Source organism: Chelonoidis abingdonii, chromosome 1, assembly GCF_003597395.2.
Source record: "Chelonoidis abingdonii isolate Lonesome George chromosome 1, CheloAbing_2.0, whole genome shotgun sequence".
Taxonomy (NCBI): Eukaryota; Metazoa; Chordata; order Testudines; family Testudinidae; genus Chelonoidis; species Chelonoidis abingdonii.
Genome location: NC_133769.1, coordinates 101,133,663 through 101,157,575, shown reverse-complemented (window position 1 = coordinate 101,157,575; position 23,913 = coordinate 101,133,663). Strand labels below are relative to the sequence as shown.

Below are 23,913 nucleotides of genomic sequence, written 5' to 3'. Positions count from 1 at the left end.
TTTACATCCCTCATTGAGCCTCAGACAGGGGTTAATATAGAAAACGAAGCTCAGTTCTATCTTAGAATATTCTACATTCCTGATATCCCTCATACAGAGCTGGCCACTGAGTAGGTGACAAAACGGAAGGAAGTCCAAGCCCAAGCCCAGTGTGCACCTTCTACAGCATTCTCTTTAAACCATCTGCTCCTCTTGTTAGAGGATGCAAGAATGGCAAGAAGGAGAAAAAGCATCATTAGCATTGAAAACATCAGTGGCCTGCTTAGCACACACCTTAAAGATCCATTAATTCCTAGTTATATTTATAGCTGACAAGAGGCAATTCCTTCTACATGCCTCACAGAGATACTGAATGCAGGTGCCATATGGGCTGTTTCCAAAAGAAATGTGCTGTAAAATAAAGTCTCCAGACAGATTTTACTAGCAGGTTCATAGTACCACCTCCACCACCACCAGTATCAGGTTCCTAACAGACGCAAAAGTATTTTAATTCACAAAACAAGGCAAATTCAGACAGATAGTTACCCCGAAATTAAGTGGAAAACAAAAAAGGGTGGTGTGGGTGAGGAATTCAGCCGCTTCACAGACCAATCAGAAGAGAAGCACTTGGACATTTTCTCCAGGGGTGACCAAGAACCTGTGCATCTCATTTGGCTGGCATTCCTTTAAGGCCACAATGAAGAGGGCAGGAAGGACATGTCCAGCTCAATGTTTTCCATGCTAATGATGTTTTTCAATTCCATTCTTCTCCCCTCAACCATCTCCAAGAGAAGGAGAAAGAGTGCACACTTCCCAGTTCAATGACCCATTTGTCTCCTCCAACCCAGCACAAAAAAAAAAAAAAAAGATGTGCTTGTCTCAGTGGCACTCTTCCTTTGATTAGAACAACAGGCAACCTCTTGGAGAAGTAATGGATCAAGCAGAGGGACTGGTGCTCAAGTGAACCAATGAATCACTTCTTCGGAACAGCAAAACCCCCAGAAAAAGAAAGTTACATTCTTACACCGCAGTATTTAAATGGTTAACAGATGAAGCAACAATGCACTTGGGACTCTGTTTAAAAAGTTTGCAAACACATCCAAGCCCTCCCAGGACACATTACTGGCCCAGTACAGCAGATTAGCCACTTACAGGCGACAGGGAGACAGAAGTAGCTTATGTTGGACCTTCTGCTGAGGCTAATTCTTTCCCCCTCCCACAGCCTGATTAACAGAAATATGTCCCAGATTCAGTAACAGCTATGATCCGATTTGTCCCAATCCCAGCTCAAGTGGCTTTACACCACCCTACTAACAAGATCAGCACTGACCAAACAGGGCTTATCCAGGCTGATCAGAGATGGATTAAATAATGAAACCCTAACTGTGTAAGCTGTCTGCTAGTGCCAAGGCTGACAGAGAGTGAAGAATAAGAAACTCGATATACTTAGGGGTTACATTAGCACCTAATGCACACTTTGTCCCCGGCAGTAGCCTCTCAATATCCAGTTACTATCTTGAGTCTCTCTTTGTGACCTAGTTTTTCAATTCTGTATATACAGACAAAAAAGCATCATTAGGTTTATGGAAGAGTTATGATTTTTCAGTAATTGGGAGTTGATTTATTATAACATTACGCTCTTCTTCCTTATTCCGATTCACTCTCTGACTAATGGTGACATTAAAATGTAATGCTTTAACAAAGAAAATTGTGATAGATATGGCAGTTCAGGACCCCTTCACAACCTTTACAAGATCTACAGGCACAGTCTCAACGTTCTGAAAACAGCAGCTACAACGGTTAGGACCTCTGGAATAGTAACTAGAGACTGTAAAAGACCTGAAGGAGTCACAACCTAAGGTCAGTGGTTTCACATTATTTCTAGCATCCATAAAACCTCCGATACTTACAGATCCTATATATGTGCAATTCACAATTCATAACTTCTGCAAGCATCATGCCTCACTTATACATGGAGGATTTGCTAAAAAATTAGTGACTTCAAAAGTTAAAAGTGTTTGGGCACTCTTCTCATGACAGAAAATCAAGTATTAAATTTTTACATCAAGGCATTGTAGTTATAAGGATAAATTTCCGAAACATTAGGAACCATCAATTTTTCTCAAAACAATAACTCAAAAATTACTTGTCAGATTAGCCTCAAATTTTCCACTGGCCTGCTCCCAACCACCAAAAAAACCTTCCAAAAAAATAAACAAACCACTCTCCTCTGGCCTAAAAATAATCATGTGAAACTTCAGATCAAGAGGAATTTTATTGTAATTTTTTCCCTGTGTTGCTAGAATTGAATGTCTGCCTACATTACCTATATGGAAAACATTCATATATTTTATTTAATATTTGTATTGTGGTAGCACTTAAAGGCCTCAATCATGGAATAGGGTCCTATTACAATAGGCACTGTACACTCAAACACACATCAAAAATACACTCCCTGCCCAAATTTAGGTGGGCCATTTTCTAGGCAAAAGTTGCACTAGTTCAATTTAAAACCCAAGTTTATTTAATTTAGTTAAATCAGAGCAAACGCCTGTGTGAACAAACACATTGGTAAACTAACTGTAAACCAAATTAGCCACCATTATTTAACCAAACCAGTGCATCTCATGTGTGTTGTCAAGGTTTTTTCCCCCACTTTGAACTTACGGGTACAAAAGGTGGGGACCTGCATGATCACTTTTAAGCTTAATTATTAGCTTAAATCTGGTACGCTGTAACCAGCCAGAATTTAGTGTCTGGCACACTTTCTGTTCCCCCAAAACCTTCCCTGGGGAACCCAGACCCAAACCCCTGGGGTCTTAAAACAAGAAGAAAAATTAACCATCCCTCCTCCTTTCCCTCCACCAATCCCTGGTGAGTTCAGACTCAATCCCTTGGATTTTAAAACAAGGAAAAATCAGTCAGGTTCTTAAAAAGAAAGCTTTTAAATTAAAGAAAGAAAAGGTAAAAATCATCTCTGTAAAATCAGGATGGAAAATGCTTTACAGGGTATTCAGATTCATATAGACTAGAGGGACCCCCCGCCCCAGACTTGGATTCAAAGTTACAGCACACAGAGGTAAAAATCCTTCCAGCAAAAAGACACATTTACAAGTTAAGAAAACAAACAAGACTAATCCGCCTTGCCTGGCTATTACTTACAATTTTGAAACACAAAAGACTGATTCAGAAAGATTTGGAAACCTGGATGTATGTCCCGTCCCTCTTAGTCCCAGAGCGAACACAAACAACGAACAAAAAAAAGCACAAACAAAGACTTCCCTCCACCAAGATTTGAAAGTATCTTGTCCCCTATTGGTCCTCTGGTCAGGTGTCAGCCAGGTTTACTGAGCTTCTTAACCCTTTACAGGTAAAAGAGACATTAACCCTTAACCATCTGTTTATGACACGCCCCCCAAATCTCAGACAGTGTGGAACCACACTGGCGGTGATTTCTTCCTAGAACTTTAGAATAAACAGATTAATAAAACACATGCACCTTTACATATACTACTAATTATGTAAACTACAAGACTTTTCACATTTTAAGGACAATTTTTAACCAGTTGATTCTGGGAAACTTTCACGGGAGAGAGTGCATCAGCTACTTTGTTAGAAGCTCCTGAAATGTGTTGAATTTTCAAAATCAAAATCTTGGAGAGCTAAACTCCATCAAGCAGTTTTTTGTTGTTTCCCTTGGCAGTATGAAGCCACTTTAGCGCAGCATGGTCGGTTTGTAGCTGGAAACGCCGTCCCCAAACGTATGGGCGTAGCTTTTCCAGGGCATACACAAATGGCGTAGCATTCTTTTTCACTGATTGACCAGTGGCTTTCCCTCTCAGACAGTTTCTTGCTGAGAAACACGACAGGATGGAAGTTTTGATCCGGTCCTTCTGCATTAAAACTGCTCCTACACCACGCTCAGATGCATCTGTGGTTACTAGGAATGGTTTGTCAAAGTCTGGGGCCCTTAGCACAGGGTCAGACATGAGTGTCGCCTTAAGCTGGGTAAAGGCTTCTGACACTCATCAGTCCACTTAACTGCATTTGGCTGGGTCTTTTTGGTCAGGTCTGTTAGTGGGCAGCGATTTGGCTGTAGTGTGGTACAAATCGCCTGTAATACCCGGCCAAGCCTAAGAAGGATTGGACCTGTTTCTTTGACTTTGGGACAGGCCACTTTTGGATAGCATCCACCTTGGCCTGTAGGGGGTTTATTGTTCCTTGACCCACCTGGTGTCCAAGGTAAGTCACTCTGTTTTGGCCTATTTGACACTTTTTAGCCTTAACAGTTAGTCCTGCCTGCCTGATGCGCTCAAAGACTTTTTCCAGGTGTTCTAGGTGTTCTGCCCATGAATCAGAAAAAATGGCCACATCATCGAGGTAGGCAACTGCATATTCTCCCAATCCTGCTAGGAGACCATCTACAAGTCTTTGGAAGTGGCAGGTGCATTTCGCAGCCCGAAAGGAAGCACATTAAATTCATACACCCCTGCATGGGTGATGAAGGCTGACCTTTCTTTGGCGGGTTTCATCTAGCGGTACTTGCCAGTACCCCTTGGTTAAGTCTATTGTAGAGATGAACTGGGCACGTCCCAATTTCTCCAATAGCTCATCGTGCGTGGCATTGGATAGTTGTCGGGACGAGTTACAGCATTTAGCTTACGGTAGTCCACGCAAAAGCGTATTTCCCCATCTGGTTTGGGTACTAGAACCACTGGAGATGCCCATGCACTGTAGAGGGGCAGATTATACCCCCCATCTGTAGCATGTTTTGGATCTCCCGTTCTATAGCAGCTTGGGCATGAGGAGACACCTGGTAGGGGGGTTCTAATTGGGTGAGCATTACCTGTGTCAATGGAGTGGTATGCCCGTTCAGTCAGTCCTGGGGTGCTGAGAAGAATGGGGCGAAGCTAGTGCACAGCTCCTTGATCTGTTGCCGCTGCAGAGGTGCAGGTCTGTTTGGAGCAGTCACCTCTTCCACGCCACCGGTCACTGCATTTCCTTCGTAGTAGAGTCATCTTCAGGCCACTCAGCTCCCTTTCCTGGGACAATGACAAACCTTCCAGCTCCCCTGGAGATCCGGGACAAGGGTAAGTCTTGAAGGGTTGGGTGGAAGAATTACCTGTGTCAATGGAGTGGTATGCCTGTTCAGTCCGTCCTGGGGTGCTGAAGAACAATGGGTGAAGCTAGTGCCAGCTTCTTGACGCTTCCATCTTTGCCCTGTTGACGTTCCAAGGTTGTGGAGAGGTTCACCTCTTCCTGCCACCGTCACTTTTTCCTTCGTAGTAGACACCTTCAGGCCACTCAGCCATCTTTGCCTGGGCTGTAAACTGACAAACCTTTAAGTTTTCTTTAGCAAGGGCTAAACAGATAGTAGGAGTTAAAGAACAGAAGTACTTTATAGGTCTTTTACTGTAAAGGGTTAACAAGTTCAGTAAGCCTGGCTGTCACCTGACCAGAGGACCAATCAGGGGACAGGATACTTTCAAATCTTGAGGGAGGGAAGTTTTGTGTGTGTGCTGTTAGTTTTTGGTTGTTGTTCTCTCTGGGTTCTGAGAGTGACCAGACGTGCAACCAGGTTTCTCTCCAATCTCTCCTTACAGGCTTATAAGTTCAAAATAGTGAGTACTAGGTAATAAGGCGAGTTAGGCTTGTTTGTTTTCTTTATTTGCAAATGTGCATTTGGCTGGAAGGAGTTTAATTGTGTATTTGGCTGGAAGGAGTTCAAATTTGTTTTTGCTGAAAGGATTTTAATTTGTACTTGTATACTTAGGCTGGGAGGGTATTCCCAGTGTCTATAGCTGAAAAACCCTGTACCTAATCCATCTTAAATTTACAAAGATAATTTTTACTGTTTTTCTCTCTTTAATTAAAAGCTTTTCTTGTTTAAGAACCTGATTGTTTTTTTATTCTGGGTGAGACCCCAGGGGACTGGGTCTGGATCACCAGGGAATTGGTGGGGAAAGGAGGGAAGGGGGAGAGAGAAGGTAATTTTCTCTGTGTTAGGATTACTTTCTCTCTCAGGGAGAGTCTGGGATGATAGCAAATGGAAGAGAGAAGGAGGGGGGGAAGGTGAATTTTCTCTCTGTTTAAGATTCAAGGAGTTTGAATCACAGTGATCTTCCAGGGTACCAGGGAGGGGAAGCCTGGGAGAGGCAACTGGGGAAAGGGTTTTTTCTTTCCTTGTGTTGTAAGATCCAGAGGGTCTGGGTCTTGGGGTTCCCCGGGCAAGGTTTTGGGGGGACCAGAGAAAATACCAGGCACTGGAATTCCTGTTCCCTTGATGGTGGCAGCGCTACAAGTACTCCTGCTGTAATCTGCTTAGAGGAATTCATGCTGGTACCCCATCTTTTGGACACTAAGGTTCAGATGGGGAATAACTTTGAAGGAACGCTCTCTGGTATGTTTATCATACCAGGCTTTTGCTCTTCCTGGCATCCTTTAGGTTTTCTTTAGCAAGGGCTAAAGAGTGTCGGAGGGTGCTTTGTAGTTGTTGCTTACAAAGTCTAGAATGTTAGTTCCTGAGAAGGGCGTAAACCCTCCCATTGCTGCTGCTTCACCAACTGTAATGGCCCCTTAACCTCGTGGCCATACACAAGTTCGAAATGGTGAAAACCCTAAAACTGGGATGTGGTACAGCCCTGTAGGCAAAAAGCAACTGCTGCAACACACTAGTCCCAATCATTGGAAGTGTTCATTTACTTGGCGTATCATGGCCCAAAGTTCCATTAAACTCTCCACCAGGCCATTGGTTTGATGGTGGTAAGGGGTGGCAACCAAGTGATTCACCCCATGAGCTCCCACAGATTTTTCATGGTCCTGCCAGGAAATTAGTTCCTGAATCTGTAAGGATGTCGGAGGGCCAACCTACCCTGGCAAAAATGTCTGTTTGTCAAGGCCTGGCACACAGTTTTAGCCCTGGTGTTGCTTAGAGCTACTGCTTCCGGCCATCGGGTAGCAAAATCCACGAAAGTCAGTATGTACTGCTTTCCTCTGGGGGTCTTTTTTGGAAAGGACCCAGAATATCCACAGCTACTCGCTGAAATGGGACCTCAATTTGGGGAGTGGCTGGAGAGGGGCTTTGACCTGGTCTTGGGGCTTTCCCACTCTCGTTGGCACACCTCACAAGACTGGACATAATTAGCAACGTCCTTGCCCATTCCCCTCCCAGTGGAAGGACTTCCCCAAATACTGTCTTTGGGTCTGTTCACCCCAGAATGGCCACTGGGATGATCATGGGCTAAGCTTAAGAGCTTTCCCCGGTACTTAGTTGGAACTACCAACTGCTTTTGAGGATGCCAGTCTTCCTGGTGTCCACCAGAAAGAGTCTCTTTGTATAAAAGTCCTTGTTCTATAACAAACCGGGATCGGTTAGAAGAGCTGAGAGGCGGTGGGGTGCTCCAAGCCACCACCCAAGCTTTCTGAAGGCTGTCATCTGCTTCCTGCTCAGCCTGGAACTGTTCCCTTGAGGCTGGAGACACCAGTTCCTCATTATACTGTGGACTTGGGCTTGGTCCCTCTGGAAGCGATGTAGGTGATGGGGTTGTTTCCATTGATGGTGAACCGCTTTCCGCTGGTGCACTATACGATATTTCAGGCTCTGGCTGAGCCTCTTAGGTAGAGTTGTCTCCTGCTTCTGCCAGTTCAGGCCCGCTGGTGCCCTCTGGCGCTGGGATTGGAGATGGGTTTGCTAACGCTGGCGTCAGTGCTGGCAACATTCTGCTGCTGGTTGTTTTTCCAGTTCCGGTTCTGTGACTGGATGCACTATAGCTGTTGCAGTTGTTGGCAGGGGATCCGGGTCCACCACCTCTTTCTGTGTCTCTGATAACACAGGAGCCCTTGTGGACGGCTCAGGAACAGGGATGGGTTTTGAGGCTTGCCTGCATGTAATCATTCCCACCCTCTTGGCCATCTTCACCTGGTTGGCCAAGTCTTCCCCCAGTAGCATGGGGATGGATAATTGTCATAGACTGCAAAAGTCCACATTCCTGACCAGCCCTTGTACTGGACAGGCAGTTCAGCTGTTGGCAAGTTTACAGATTTTGACATGAATGGGTAAATTGTCACTTGGGCCTGTGGGTTGATGAATTTGGGGTCCACTAAGGATTGGTGGATAGCTGACACTTGTGCCTCCATGTCTCTCCACGCAATAACCTTCTTTCAGCCCACTCTCAAGGTTTCCCTTCGCTCCGAGGGTATTTGAGAGGCATCTGGGCCTGGGGATCTGTGGTGTGATGGTGGTGTAATGAACTCTACTCAGTTGCGGTTCTTGGGGCAGTTGGCCTTTGTGTGTTCCAGTTCATTACATTTAAAACATCGCCCAGCTGACTGGTCACTGGGCCGAGGTGGGACAATAGGGTGTCTGGGGCTTCCCTTGGGTTGTAGGTGGGGTCTTGGGTTGCCCTCGGTGATAGGTTTTATTTTCGGTTTGCCCCCTGTGATATTCGCTCCCCTTGCTAGTAACTTTTTTCTCTTCTGCCACTTCCACCCCTCTGGCTCCAGTCTCCCCCGCCTCGGTTACAGTTTTGGGTTTCCCATCTAGGATGTATCTTTCTATTTCCTCAGAAACACCCTCTAAGAACTGTTCCATTTGCATTAGGAAGGACAGCTCTTCCAGAGAGTTAACATTTGCTCCTGATATCCAGGCATTCCAATTCTTTCCAATGTGGTAGGCGTGTCGGGTAAATGACACATCTGGTTTCCACCTTAGGGCTCTGAACCGCCGACGGGCATGCTCAGGTGTTAGCCCCATTCTGATTCTGGCCTTGGTTTGAAAAAAGTTCATAATCGTTCATGTGTTCCTTAGGCATTTCAGCCGCCACCTCTGCTAAGGGTCCACTGAGCTGTGGCCTCAGCTCTATCATGTACTGGTCTGTAGAGATGTTGTACCCATGGCAGGTCCTTTCAAAATTTTCTAAGAAGGCCTCAGTATCATCACCTGCCTTGTAGGTGGGGAATTTCCTGGATGGGAACAGTACCTGGAGAAGGGTTGTTAGGTTGGCTGTTCCATCCTGCTTAGCCTTTTCTAATTCCAGGGCCTGCTGGTGGGCCTCCCTCTGGAGCTCCAAAGCCCTCTTTTTGTTCATCTCCATCTCTCTCTTGTGGCAGCCTCTTTCTTTCTTTCTTTCTTTCATCTCCATCTCTTTTTCTTTATCTCTAGTTTTCTCCTCTGTGGTCAGCCTCTTTGGCTTTCTCTTCTGCATCCAGCCTAGCCATTTCTGTTTAACTGCTTTTCCTTAGGTGCTCATTTTTCTGCTTTCTTGTGCTGGCCACACTACCCCTCTGCAGCTTACCTGACTGGGATGCTTCAGCTCAGGCTGCTTGGTTAACAGAGATTTTCTAACTAGCTATACCCGAGAGGTAGAAAGAAAGAAAACAATTCAACTTGTAAATGCCTTTTGCTGGCTGTCTGCTGGCTCACAGCTTGAAGCCTCCTTTAACAAAGACCCTTGTTAAAAACTTAACACCTCTGCCCTCAGGCTGCTTTCCAAGCAGCTAGAAAGGAGAGAAAAAAATCCTACTGGCTTTTGTTCCTAAAAATCCCAACACTGCTCACCATGTCAAGGTTTTTTCCCCACTTTGAACTTTAGAGTACAAGAAGTGGGGGACCTGCATGAACACTTCTAAGCTTAATTACTAGCTTAATCTGGTACGCTGCCACCAGCCAGAATTTAGTGTCTGGCACACTTTCTGTTCCCCCAAAACCTTCCCTGGGGAACCCAGACCCAAACCCTTGGGTCTTAAAACAAGGAGAAATTAACCATCCCCCTCCTTTCCCCCCAGACTTTCCCCTCCTGGGTTGCCTTGAGAGGCTTCACACAGATCCAAACTCCTTGGATCTTAAAACAAAGAGGATTAACCATCCCTCCTCCTTTCCCTCCACCAATCCCTGGTGAGTTCAGACTCAATCCCTCGGATTTTAAAACAAGGAAAAATCAGTCAGGTTCTTAAAAAGAAAGCTTTTAATTAAAGAAAGAAAAGGTAAAAATCATCTCTGTAAAATCAGGATGGAAAATGCTTTACAGGGTACTCAAATTCATATAGACTAGAGAGACCCCCAGCCCCAGCCTTAGATTCAAAGTTACAACAAACAGAGGTAAAAATCCTTCCAGCAAAAAGACACATTTACAAGTTAAGAAAACAAACAAGACTAATCCGCCTTGCCTGGCTATTACTTACAATTTTGAAACATGAAAGACTGACTCAGAAAGATTGGAAAAGCCTGAGTGTACATCTGGTCCCTCTTAGCCCCAAGAGCGAATGACGAACCAAACAAAAAGCACAAACAAAGACTTCCCTCCAGCAAGATTTGAAAGTATCTTGTGCCCTTATTGGTCCTCTGGTCTGGTGTCAGCCAGGTTTACTGAGCTTCTTAACCCTTTACAGGAAAGAGAGACATTAACCCTTAACCATCTGTTTATGACATGCGTACATAAGAACAACGACATATGTCCTGGCTTTCAACTCCTAAAAGCTGGAAGAAGTTCATATCAGACTGTTCATGTATTCATGCATAATTATTAAGCTAGATGCAATATACAAGGTTCCCTTCTATTCTCAGCAGCTTTTCCAGTGCACTCACGCAGTCTTCACACTTCAAGGCCTCTATACTAGGGAAAATATCATTGCAACCAGGGATGAAGAGGGAAGCGTGTGCTTCCTGGCAGTCCCTGGAGGAGCAGGGGGCATTACAAATTGAATGTGTGATGTTCCAAATCAAGTTCAGTTGATATAATGGTGTGAGAAAGGAGGGATATGTGGGAAAATGGGGGTTGAGTGTGACGAGACACAGAGAGATAACCAGGAAGGGCCAGACACACAGGAGATCTCCAAAGAAATACTTTCTGCTGAAAGGTAGCTAAAAAAAAGCCTCCAGCATCCAATCTGGAAATAACCAGAATATAAAAGTGAAGAAAAATTGTATTGGCACTTGGGAAGGGGTCAGGAGAGAAACATGCTAAATGTGACACAAATCTCCCTTCAGAGACTATTAACGAAAACCACAAACCCAAGCAGAAAAAATATGATGAATAAATTGCGTTGTTTTCAAAGAGCTCCAACACATCCAGTGCAAAAAACGGCAGCAAGAAGCACTGAGACCACCCGCTTACTTCTCTAGCGGGAACACACTGTGTAAAATATCTCCAGAGAGAAAATAAAAATAAAAACACTTCAAACAAATGCATCTGAAAAAGGAGAGAACATTTCATTAATGATAATCAAAACATACAGGGGCAGGAAGACAGAAGACTCTTTCGTGTGCTGACATGTCTGCCTTCAAACTCTAATAATCAGCTGCATCTCCAATCAGACATTATTTACAAACACACAAGAGCAAGATCTGGCTAAGTGTCATTGATTATTAGAAACACACATGCACAATGGCCGAACCATTTGCCTTTGCCACTCCCAACGATAGCATCTCCCAGGGCAGAGCTGCCATTACACAGACTGTGATACAGTACACAGAAGCTACAACCAGAGGGAAATATCCAGCCGTGCGGGAATGAAAGGCCCAGTGAAGAAGAGAAACAAGACTGTCCCCGGAAGAAACACACCCTTGATAAATTAAAACAGTACATTGTGATGACGTACCCATGTAAATTCATAAACTCATGCCCATCTATATCTATGGGAGAGCAGGCTCTAAGATTACAGATGAGATCCTCCTTGCTCCCTCATGTTACCCAAGACACCTCTGCTCCATACACTGAATACTCCAACCCCAAGACGCCTTTCCCCACCCTGTAAACTAGCACAGAACTCTTATTTTCTATATTCTCCCATTCATTAAAAACTGGAAAAAGCAGAAGAAACAGCAACAACAACAAAAGTAGTAAATGAAGTCCACAATAAGCAGCTGTCACCAATCTGAGGCACCCAAGATAGAAACAGGCATTCAGTGACTCAGTGCAACAGACAGTGATTTGGCAAAAGAAAATATGTTAAAGGAGGGCAGTCCCCACATTGGATACCAACAATTCTACAACAGCCTTTAAAGTTTTAGATATTACTACACATTTAACATCAGAAAAGTCAGTAGTTAAAAATCAAAACTATAAGATGGAATGGTGTATTTTTAAGGTTGTGTTAATTTTTTTTAAATACATAGGCATATGGAACAGTAAAAGACATCAACTTGAAAATATCAGGTTTGAAAACCCTATACATTTTCTTGTTATAAATAATACCTCAAATAACTATTAACAACTAGATTAACAAAATACGTCTCGATTTTTATCCAGTTTGTTTACATTGTGCATTTGAAGTCACTTTGCATGTGGTCAGTTTCACAATTTCTCTCATATAGCCCATCAGTTTCTTCGTTGTTCAGAAGACCCTTACAAACATCAATAGAACAGGGGGAAACAACCAAACAAAAACCTGTATAAATTTGTTTTTAAAGGAATTAAAAAAAATAAGCTCCGTTATTTAAGAGAGTGCTAGTAAAAATAACAGTTTGAAAACTAAGTGTGCCTTTAATCGAAACACTGATATCCTTAGGGCCACTCTCCAGAATCAGCACTGTATTCTCCATCAGAAACAGTAACTTTTTGGATTATGTTCGGCACTGGACAAGGAAGGGCGAAAACACCTCTCGGGAAACTGGCTTCATTTCTGCTGCAGGGACCATGAAGCTGCTGGTGGGGAATGGACCCACGACCCAAATCAACTCCACATCCCCCTCCAATCTCATTCCCCTACCTGCCCTGGGCCAGCCCGTGCCCCCCGGCTCCGGAAAGTGTCCCATCCCTACCCAGGTCAGCGCCAGGCTCCTCCAGCACCAGCCTCCTCCTTCCGGCAGCCCACCGGGCCGGCTCCTTCCCCCCAGCTCTCCCGAGCCGCTCCCCGCGGTCATCGGCCAGGCCAGGTGCCCCCAGAGGATCAGCTCCCGATCCCGCCGCTCCTCCGATGCAAGGGTCTCGCTGACCCACACAACCCAGCTACGTGTCCCGCAGCTGGCGGGAGCCCCCCGAGCCTGCACCGACCCCCTCTCCGGCTCCGGCCCCGCCTGCCGTCCCCCCAGCGCAGCCTGCCCGCTCGGCCCGGGGCCCCGCTACCTGCATGCCGCCGCCTCCGCCCGCCTCCGCCTCTGTCCTCAGCCGCTTGCTGTGGCCGGTCTCGGCGCCGTCCCCTCCGGGCATGGGCTGCTCCAGCTCCGGCTCCCGCTTCACGCCCCGGGGGGCTCCGCCGCCGGGGAGAAGCTGTTGCTGCTGCTGGGTCCCCTCCGCCATCCGAGCCGGACCCCCCGGCCGCCCCGCGTCCCCTGGGGGAGCCGCCGCAGCCGCACACTGGCGCTAGGGTCCCCGCTCGGCACGATAGCCCGGTGGGGCTGCGGGCCCGGCACAGCCGGGGCAAGGGTCAGGGAGCGGGCTCAGGAGCTGCAGAATCCGCCCCGCAGCAGCCGCTCCGCCGAGCTAGTCGGGCACTGACTCGGGCCGGCCACGGGGGAGGAGGCGGCGGCGGGAGCAGCAGCCGGGGAGGGCCCGGAGCCCCTCGGCTATCTCCGGAAACGCCAGCTCGGGAGCCGAGGCGGCACGACCCCCGCTCGACAACCTTCGGGCATGGGGAGGGGAGGGGCGGGGCTTAGGCAACTTTCGGGCATGGGGAGGGGCGGGGCTTAGGCAACCTTCGGGCATGGGGAGGGGCGGGGCCACACGCAAAGCAGAGGGTAGGTGGAGCCTGGGTGCTCGGAGAGCGGGGCGGGGCAGTAGGAGACCGTGGCAGCTCTGTCCCCAGGGGCGGGGTCTTCCCTGCCCCAGCAGGGTGGCTGGCTCAGCGTCCAGCACAGGGACGCCCGCCGCTGCTTTGTGTAATGATCCTTGAACCCCACTCAGCTCGTGAGCCCTGGGGCGGTGGGATCCGTGCCTGGCTTAGCTGCCCCGTGGTAGTTTTCAGCGTGTGGTGCCTTTTAACTTCCTGGCAGGGCTGCGTGTTCTCAGGTTATGAGAGACAGGCGCCACCTCATCTGCGTAACTTGCTGTACACTGATATGTGTATCTTTGGCCTGGCCCAGAGGTGGACTGCACACTCCCAATCTTTTCGGTCTGTCATAAATCTGTCCAACTCTCTACTCATTTTCAGTGACTGGCTCAGAAATATCTCCATTTCTGCTACATCTTTTTTGAGATATGGTGACCAAAAGTGAATACACTGTTCTAGGTGAGGGCAAACTCTCAACTTACATAATGGCATGAACATTAGGGCTGTCAATTGGCTACAGGTAAATGAAGCAAATAACAAAACAAATGAACTAGTTTTAAAAATTGCAAGTAATCATAGTTTTAATCACCTTGTTAATAAAATACCAATTTAAATGTATTATAAATATTTTGAGGTTTTTCTACATTTTTTAAATCTATGGATCTCAGTCACAACACAGAATACAAAGTGTATAGTGCCCACTTTATATTGGTTTTATTATAAATATTTACATAGCAAAATGCTAAACAAAAAATAGGATTTTTCAATTCACCTCATATAGGTATTGGAGTGCAATCACTTTATCGTGAAAGTACAACTTACAAATGCAGAAATATTTTTACATAACTGCACTCAAAAATAAAACAATGTAAAACTGCAGAGCCTACAAGTCCACTCAGTCCAACTGCTTGTTCAACCAATCGCTAAGACAAGTTTGTTTATATTTACAGGAGATAATGCTGTCCACGTCTTATTTACAATGTCACCTGAAATCAATCAATATATTTGAAAATGTAAAAAAAAAAAACCCAAAAATATTTAAATTGGTATTCTATTATTGTTTAATTGTGTGATTAAAACTGTGATTAATCGTGAGTTTTTTAATCTCACAATTAATTGTGATTATTCTTTTAATTATTTGACAGCCCTAATTAAAATGTTTCCAGGCCTGTTCTTTATATGACACAACTTCACTTGTTTTTCTGTCTGCTGCAACACATTATGAAGAGGTTTTTGCTGACTATTCATAATGACCAGATCATTTTCCCATGTGATTTAACAGCTGACTTAAAACCCAGCCACGTGTATGAGTAGTTCAGATCATTCCTTCAAATCTGCTTCTGGCATTTCTTAACATTTAATTTAATGTACCACTGGGCTCCCATTTACCTGTCTTTGTTAGGTATATCTGGAGTTTGCCATTCTTATCTTGACTAGATAATTTGACTAGGCAGTCATGAATAAATAATTTTATATCAGCTGCAACGTTTGCCACCTCGCTGTTCATCTCCTTTTCCAGATAATAAACAACATTGAACCTAGAAAGAAATCTAAACATGCACCAGTGTTAATCATTTGTCATCTTGAAAACTGACCATTTTTTCCTACCCTGTTAGCTGTTGCTTCAGGCTTGTTGACACAGGGAAGTTTTATCAGTTGTATTAGTATAATTTTACCAGTACACTTAAATCAGTATAATTATACCAGCACAACTCCCTGTGTGGACACTCTTATGCCAGTTTCAGAGTGGCTTTTTCTGGTTTATCTTAAACCCTTTCCAATGTGACACAAGCTACATTGGAAAAAAAAGGCACTGTTAGGCCTGGTCTATACTTAAAACTTCAATCAACCTAGCTACAGTACATAGCTCGGGGCTATGAAAAATATCATGCCCAGTTCAATGTAGTCAGGTCAACCAAACATTCACTGTAGATGCAGCTTGAATTCTTCCATCAATGTAGCTCCCATATTCCAGAGAGGTGCATTAACTACATCACCAGAAAAAAACCAATCTGTCAGTGCAGGAACATCTACACTACTGCAGCACAGCTGCAGCACCATAACTATGCTGCTGTAGGATAGGCATATCCTTATTCTGGAATAAGAATGTCCATACAGGGATTTATACTAGAATAACTATATTGGTTTAATTCTCAAGTTAGGGTTTACCGGTATAACTTGCCAGTGTGGATTAGCCCATAGGCCTTGGCTACATGAGAGGTGTTGTTTTTTTTTTTAAACTGGGTGAGGCCGAGCTTTCCACCCATTTTGTTTGCTATTTGATAAATTTTCAAATAGAGACCAGTGGAAACCATGCAGTTATTTACCCTTCATTTTGTTTCAGTACCTGAAGCTGTTACATAGGAATGTCTAGTTTTAGTACTGGAATAGGTCACTGGCCCATCTGGCTGGGCATCCCACCTCTGACAGTGACCACACACTGATGCTTCAGAGGAAGAGGGAAAAAACCTATAATGGATCATTCTAGCCAGTAGTGCACGTGGTTTTGAGAAGTCCTTCTTGATTCCCCAGATATCAGTTTATGCCCTGAAACCTGAAAACTGATTATCCTATCTCAGCATCTCTCTACAACTGTTACTATTGATCTTCAGGAAATTATCCAGTCATTGGCTTCTGAATTCCAATTACAATACTTGACTCCAGCCCTCCCACGTGCCACACTTTTCCTGATCCAGAAATTGTTTTCAGGGTCAAGTTAAAAAATAACTTCAACTAACATATTTTTGCTGTGACGTGCCAGTTTGTGAGGTCATGGTATTCTCTATATTCAATAGCAGTAAATCTACATGGAATAGCACATACCCAGAGGAAGCTTAGATTCAGTTTCTGTCTGCCAGCATGCCAAGGGTAACTGCTTGGCCCAGTCGTCTTGATTAGATTCCACATGAAAAAAGGCATGTTGAGGAAGATTCAACTAAAGTGTTAGATAAAAGCCTTCTGATATAGGCTGGGAATGGAGAGACTAATCAGTGGGCCACTACACCATTCAGAGAAAACAACAACATAAAATCTACCTTCATCCTAGTTTTATGCACCATTCACAACCAATTTTAAAGAGATCTTCTGGATGAAGAATCCATGTAAGGACATTCCAGCAGGGAGCTCTGAAGTAGCAGCAGCTGCAGGACTTAATTGAACAGCCTATCAGCCACTGGATGGCAGTGAGGGGAACTTTCCAAAGTGCCCTCAGTTAATGAGCACATGCAGAGCTAAGGCAAGTTACTGTACCCTAGCTAAAAAAACTGCCATAGAGCTACCACTAGTAGGTTCTATGACACCCTCTGCTGTTAATAATATATTATTTTTCTATAGCATTTTCCATCCCATAATTTCAAACCCCATTACAACTGCTAATGCATTAACCCTCACAATGTGCCTGTGGGGAAGGTACCATCTCCACTTAACTGAAGGAGAAACTGAAGCACCACAAGGTTAAGTGATATTCCCCCAAGCCACTCAGGAAATCTCTGGCAGAGCTAAGACTATAACCTAGATCTGTTAACTCCCTGTCACACAATTCAATCTCCTGTTTATTGTAGGGAACGTGAGACATACCAATACTTCCTCTTTCCCCAGTACTTTCTCTACTGCACTTGCCTCGTGCGACACAAAACTAATGCCCCGTCCAACATGTAAAAGGCTCAATAATCACCACAACTTTGCCTTCTACAAAAGAGCAGGGCACTTGTAAGTAAATCATTACACCTGCAAAGGACTCATGGCAGGTTGGTGTGAAAAACTCCTCCGCCTGAATATACCCTGTACCTTTTATATGTTTGCTATCATGTAGGTTTTCTATGCTGGAAGGCTCCACAAGAAAGGGCTAGAAGGAATAAGTTCTGGGATTCTACCAAATATGAATCAGAGATCAGACAGCACCAAGACACCAGTGGGGAGCGGGAGAGGAGGTACAATCTGTGGAGAGGACAAAAAGCTGGACTCCACCATACACAACAGTCACTGCTTGGAGCAGGAGCAGCCAACCTGAGCATAAGAAGGAGCCAGAATTTACCAATGTACATTGCCAAAGAGCCACCATAATACGCCAGCAGCGCCCCCATCATCTCTGCCCCCTGCTCCCACTCCCAGCATATCCTGCCCACTGGCAGCCACTCCCCCCCTCCCCCCGATCAGCTGTTTGGTGGCATGCAGGAGGCTTGGAGAGGGAGGAGCAAGAGCATGGCAGGCTCAGGGGAGGGGGCGGGAAGGGGTGGAGTGAGGGCAGGCCTTGTGGCAGAGCCAGGGGTTGAGCAGTGAGAACTCCCCAGCACATTGGAAAGTTGGCACCTGTAGCTCCAGCCCCGAAGTCGGTACCTATACTAAGAGCTGCATGTGAGTCCGGAGCCACAGGTTGGCCACCCCTGGCTTGGAGGATGGAAGTGAGGACACTGATTTCTGGGAGCTCTGAGAAACAATCCTGAACTGAGACATTGCAAATAGTAAATGCAAATTCAGTGACAAGTCTTTGATCCCAAACGTGGAGATCATCAGGCAATACACAAGCAAAAGTTCAAAGTGAGTCTTTCCCCTCCACCACCACAACACTGAAATGTCCCTCTTCCTGTGCTACTTTTGTCAACACTCAAGATGTGTCTCCTAATCCAGCCCACCCTTTCCTCAATCTCCTATCTCAGTCCCTGGTGACATTGTCTCTCTCCTCATTCCGAAGTTCTCAGTGGTTCTGTCGCTCTCCTCAGAGGACCAGTAGGGAAGTAGTGGTTTGACCCACACTGCTTGTTGCTACAGTTTCTATCTTGTAGGTCAATTAGAAAGTGGAGGATGGACAGCTCTTAGGCCCGGATCCTCAAAGATATTTTGGCCCAGGCCGGCTCCAGGCACCAGCGCAGGAAGGAGGTGCTTGGGGCAGCCAATGGAAAGCCATCATTTACACTGAAAGTGCCATGTGCATTTATAATACTGCAAAAGAAATATTATTAGAAAACTGGGATGGAAGGCACCAAGAAGTACTAGAGAGGTGATCTTATACATTGACAAGTTGATATGTCGCCTGTACAAAACGTATTTCAAGCTATTTGCAAGTTTTAAATATTTACACGTTTTTAAACAGCTCTCCCCACCCTATACGTAGTCACACCCGCCCCTCCCCCAAGCATATGCTGAAGAACAGGAGCAAAACCCAACAACAATTCGTGTACAAGTCATGAAGATATTCTGGGCAAGGTTTTCAAAGATGGGAAAACTCCATTGTATGTACACAATCATACATGCCTAATTTATTTACATAAACACTATGAATGCACATGAAAATTGATGTTTGCATGAACACACAACCTGCTAGGGGTGCAGCTGGCAAAGTGTATGCAGAAATCCTTTGGCTGCCGATTCAGCAAGGTACTTAGGCATTTGCCTAACTGCAAGCACATTAGTAGTTTAATTGAAGTCAATGGGATTACTCACATGCTTAAAGTTAGGCATGTACTTGAATACTTTGCTGAATCAGGGCCATGATTTGTGCGCACAGTCAGGGTGTTTCTGGCATGCAAAATTGCACACATCTGTCTTGGAATATGTGGTCCTCTCTGCTGATCATCAGTGCTCTCATCTCCAACAGAATGAGATTATTTCAAACGCAATTTACAATCCCCCCTACAAAAGTCTGTGACTACCTCTCTCCCTGAATGTATTGAAACTCCAGACACTACATAATCCCCTATAGGAAATATAAAAGCCTAATGACATTTTTAAGACACTTCAAACATGCCAGGTTTTCTAGCCCCAATAATGGGTTGCAGACTTCCCCATAGAAAAAAAAAAGGGGTGTGGGAGACTGGACTGCAGCTCTTCATGGTTCTCCTCAAACCTTGGGATCTCCAGCTGTGGCTGCTGGCAGGGCGGGGCAGCTAAACTAACAGTCTGTAGTAATCGGAAACCCAGTCATATTTAGTCATGTTTTCCAGCCCCTACTCCTCTCATTGCTTCATGCTGAACAGCCATTTGGAAGCAGACCACAGCTACAAATCCAAACCAAAATCAAACTGTTACCAGAAATCAAAAGAGGATATCTCAGGTCTGTGGAGCTGCTGACAAAACTGTAGTGTAGTGGAATCCCCGACTGACTGACACTGAATTGGGACACATGCCTTCTGAGGTTATGGGCCAAGTGTACCAGATGTCTTTTCTCTGACTCATGATTATCACTGCTATATACACCCGAGTCCAACCAGGAACTTGCCTCACACATTATTATTATTTTTATTCCAAAACACAAACTATGTTAAAATGGAGTTGAGGTGGAGTTGACATATTAGTAATTTAGGGTAAAATACATTATCGGGATGTTGCAATAATCCCTCAAACAAGCATTATAAACCCAGGAAATTCACTGGTAAGAGTAAACTTGTAAGAAATCTAAACACGTGATTAAGTGATGAAAATAACTCTGCCCTGCAGTGATCAGATTCAATAACCATGTGATTGTGACTGAGGCATTTTAGTGTTTGTGTTCTCAGATTCAATTAAACTGATTTTTAAAGGCTCGATCAACTTTTTTTATTTTCAAATGTCCTCTCATCGTGTTGTCACTATAGGTCAGAGTTAAGGTTGTTTGGGCACTTAATAGTGCATTTCTTACTTTAATGGAGTTAGGTTTAGTTGAACCTTAACACTGAATTTCCTAGGTTTGTAATGTTTGGTTTGGGGCATAATGACAACAGCTCTACAATGCATTTCCCCCTAAATTGTGTCAACTTCATGTATAACATAAACCCATACAAATACAAAGAGAGAGAGCAAAAAAAACCTGAAGATGTGCTCACCTCACTTACTGTGGCTCATCCCTGCTCCCGGCACCTGGTAGTTTCTTGCTGTTCCCCTCTTCCAAAGACTCTTCTCTCTGGATGGGACCAACTGCCCTATGGCCCCACTGGGGCCTGTTCCTTATCCCCATAGCAATGGCAGAGTCTCCTTCCCAGTTTATAGGCATCTCTGCAAAGAGAGGGGCTCCTTGGCCTTCTCCCTGCACTGCCATCCATGAGCCAGGGCCTCTCCCTGTTCCTAAGGGGCGTGTCAGAGACTGGTTACTGTGAGGTCCTCTGTGGGTTTGTGGTTAGCTTGGCAGACTCTTCGCTGGCAAAATGCCTCCTCTGCTTCTCCATGTTGTCACCAGTCTCTGGCTCCCCAACCTGTCACATGGGGTCTCCTCTGCCCAGGGAGCCCCTCCCTCAGCCCCGGCTTCTTGGCAGCTGGCTTTAGGAAACTTAAGTGGGACACCTGTCCGAGGCACGGCTCCTCCTGCAGCATTTAGCTTGCCATGACTTTATACTCCCCGACTCTATCAATATTACAATCCACTTTTCCTGGGGTGCCACTGCAAGGCCCCAAGGGGACGAGGCATGAGGAGGAACAAGAGGCCAGACACAGGTGCTCACAGCAGTAAGAGCCACCAGGCCACTCATTTACTCCTCAATGCCAATGCCTTCTAGAACCTCCCAGAACCATCAGGAGCCACCTGGTGCTCCCTGCCCAGGTTCTGCCCTTTCAAGGATTCTACAAGTGACCCTCATCTTCCGCAAAGGGGATTATTACAAAGCACAAACTCTCCCGCCTTCTCCTGCCAGTTCACGCTACTACCAGGGGCAGCTCTAGACATTTCGTCACCCCAAGCAAGGCAGCGTGCCACAGGGAGCGCTCTGCCGGTCACCAGGAGGGCGGCGGGCGGCTCCGGTGGACCTCCTGCAGGCGTGCCTGCGGAAGGTCCGCTGGACCCGCGGTCCACTGGTCCCGTGGCTTTGGTGGACCTCCCACAGGCACGCCTGTGGGAGGTCCACCAGAGCCGCCTGCCGCCCTACTGGCAACCAGCAGAGCCCCTCCCGCGGCATGCCGCCCCAAGCACGTGCTTGGCATGCTGGGGCCTGGAGCTGCCCCTGGCTACTACTAATGACTCACTCATGATCTTTGGCAGCAAGTCAGGCTATTCATAAATACACACCCCGGCCTCTACTTCCCACTCAATGGGAGAGACATCTCTCATTTTAGCCCTGCATGCTTCCAGCCCACACAGAACCTGCGGGCTGGCTCTTTCAGTGCTCTGAAATACATTAGAAATGATGAATCATGAAGTGAGGCTACTGCAATATATCATTGGACTTGATCATTTCTTGCTGCAAGAAGTTTTCAACCTATCTTGTAGGCAAAAGTGATTCGTTTCAGGGCATAGTTCCTGGGGCTGAGCATACTGCCAGAAGAAGAGGAGCACATATGCCATCTTTCCTGATCAAATGCTCTAAAGTAGATTCCAGATTTAAGAGGCTCTCTCTTCACAGTCTAGTCCCAGCAAAACAAAGAAGTTAGTTTGGATTTAAGGTAGGTGGAATGCAAATCCCACACAACAGTCACTGAAAAGCAAGGAAATCACCAGCTAAGGCAATCTTCATTGCCACACCTTAACAATCCTTGTCTAAACACACGCACAAGCTTTTCATATCCACAACAAACTCTCTTGCACTTCCAACATATAATAGATAATCCTATTCCTCTTCATCAGAGGCAATAATGTAGTCGTAACTCCAACCTCCTAGCTTTCCCCATGCAGCTAACACATATGCATTATCAGTGCACATGTTTCAAGAGACTACATCGTAATCTACCCATGGTCAGAGGTAAGGTTGTTCCTTACTTGGGTGTGACCCAAAAAATGTGATAATTTACTAGACCACATGGCCCCTCCCATCTTGATACATAGTTATTTATCAGTAGACATTTATCACTTTCAGCCAATTTTCAATCCACAGGACACTGTTGCCATTAGAACCAACCATAATTCATTTTACAGTTTTTGATCAACACTAAAATTCTTTAGTTAGAGCCAAATATTTCATCTACAACTTTCTCTTTGTCCTCAAAAATTGTAATTTAGCAAACAAAGCTCACCAAAAACATTGTCTGACATTCGGGTGTGGACAGCTGGGAATGGGGAGGGGCTGCATCGCCTCCCCTTCCCCCAAAATTGTTGGGATTTTCATAATAACTAATGGAAATACTGAGTTTGGGACAGAAGTACATTTATCTCACTTTATTAAATGTGGACAAATTTAGTCATGGTACAAAATTATGCAAAGTGATATTCAACAGCTACTATTGTATTATTTTTAAAATCATAGAATAGCTGGGTTGGAAGGGACCTCAGGAGGTCATCTAGCCCAATCGCCAGACAGATTTTTACCCCAGTTCCCTAAATACCCTCGAGGATTGAATTCACAACCTTGGGCTTAGTAGACCAATGCTCAAACCACTGACCTATTCCTACCCTTAATTTTAACCTCCCCAAATAAAAAAAAGGTGTCTGCGCCCCCGTGACAAGTTTTTATAAAGCCAAATAGAGCTAATGGTGCCCTTTTACTTATTTAGTTTAGTTTTTCCTCCTAATATTTATTCCATTTTTTTATATGGGATAGAAGTTAGAATTATGGGGCAGTAATTTCCAGAATTTCCTTCTGTGAAACTCAGTACTGTATTTTCCTTTGATATTTGACTGCTTTAAAGGCTGATTTAAAATCAGCCTCTGTACCAGATGACTAGAGGATGGATAATGGAATGCTGATTTTTTTAAAAAGGATCCAGAGGCGATCCTGGCGATGACAAGCTGGTTAGCCTAACTTCAGTATCAGGCAAATTGGTTGAAACTATAGTGAAAAACAGAATTATGAGACACATAAATTAACACAATATGTTGGGGAAAAGGCCACATTGCTTTTGTAAAGGGAAATCATGCCTCACCAATCTACTGGAATTCTTTGAGGGTGTCAACAAGCATGTGGACAAGGGTGATCCAGTGGATATAGCATACTTAGATTTTCAGAAAGCCTTTGACAAGGTCCCCTACCAAAGGCTTTTACTCAAAGTAAACAGTCATGGAATAAGATGAAAGGTGCTCTCATGGATCAGTAACTGTTCAAAAGATGGCAAATAAAGAGTAGAAATAAATGGTCAGTTTTCACAGTGGAGAGAAGTAAATAGCGGCGGTCCCCCAAGGATCTGTATTGGGATCAGTGCTGTTAGATTCAACATATTCATAAATGATCTGGGAAACAGAGAAAACAGTGAAGTGGAAAAGTTTGTAGAAAAAGACGGTTACTCACCTTTGTAACTGTTGTTCTTCGAGATATGTTGCTCATATCCATTCCAAGTAGGTGTGCGCGCGCCGCGTGCACGTTCGTCGGAAGAATTTTCCCCTAGCAACACCCGGCGGGT

General features: G+C 45.1%; 1 protein-coding gene across 15 annotated transcripts in view; it reads right to left on the bottom strand.

The window, feature by feature from the left end:
* RBFOX2 (RNA binding fox-1 homolog 2) overlaps positions 1–13,238 on the bottom strand; it is a 287,040-nt gene extending 273,802 nt beyond the window's left edge. For 4 of the 15 annotated variants that reach the window (XM_075068565.1, XM_075068564.1, XM_075068558.1 and 1 more), the window contains exon 1: positions 13,041–13,235. In XM_075068565.1, coding sequence (XP_074924666.1) covers positions 13,041–13,214 — 174 coding nt within the window. In that variant the 5' untranslated portion in view covers positions 13,215–13,235. Of the gene's footprint in view, positions 1–13,040 lie in introns of all 15 variants that reach the window. The other 11 variants (XM_075068539.1, XM_075068571.1, XM_075068547.1 and 8 more) reach the window with 6 other exon arrangements.
* Between the last annotated feature and the right edge of the window lie 10,675 nt (positions 13,239–23,913).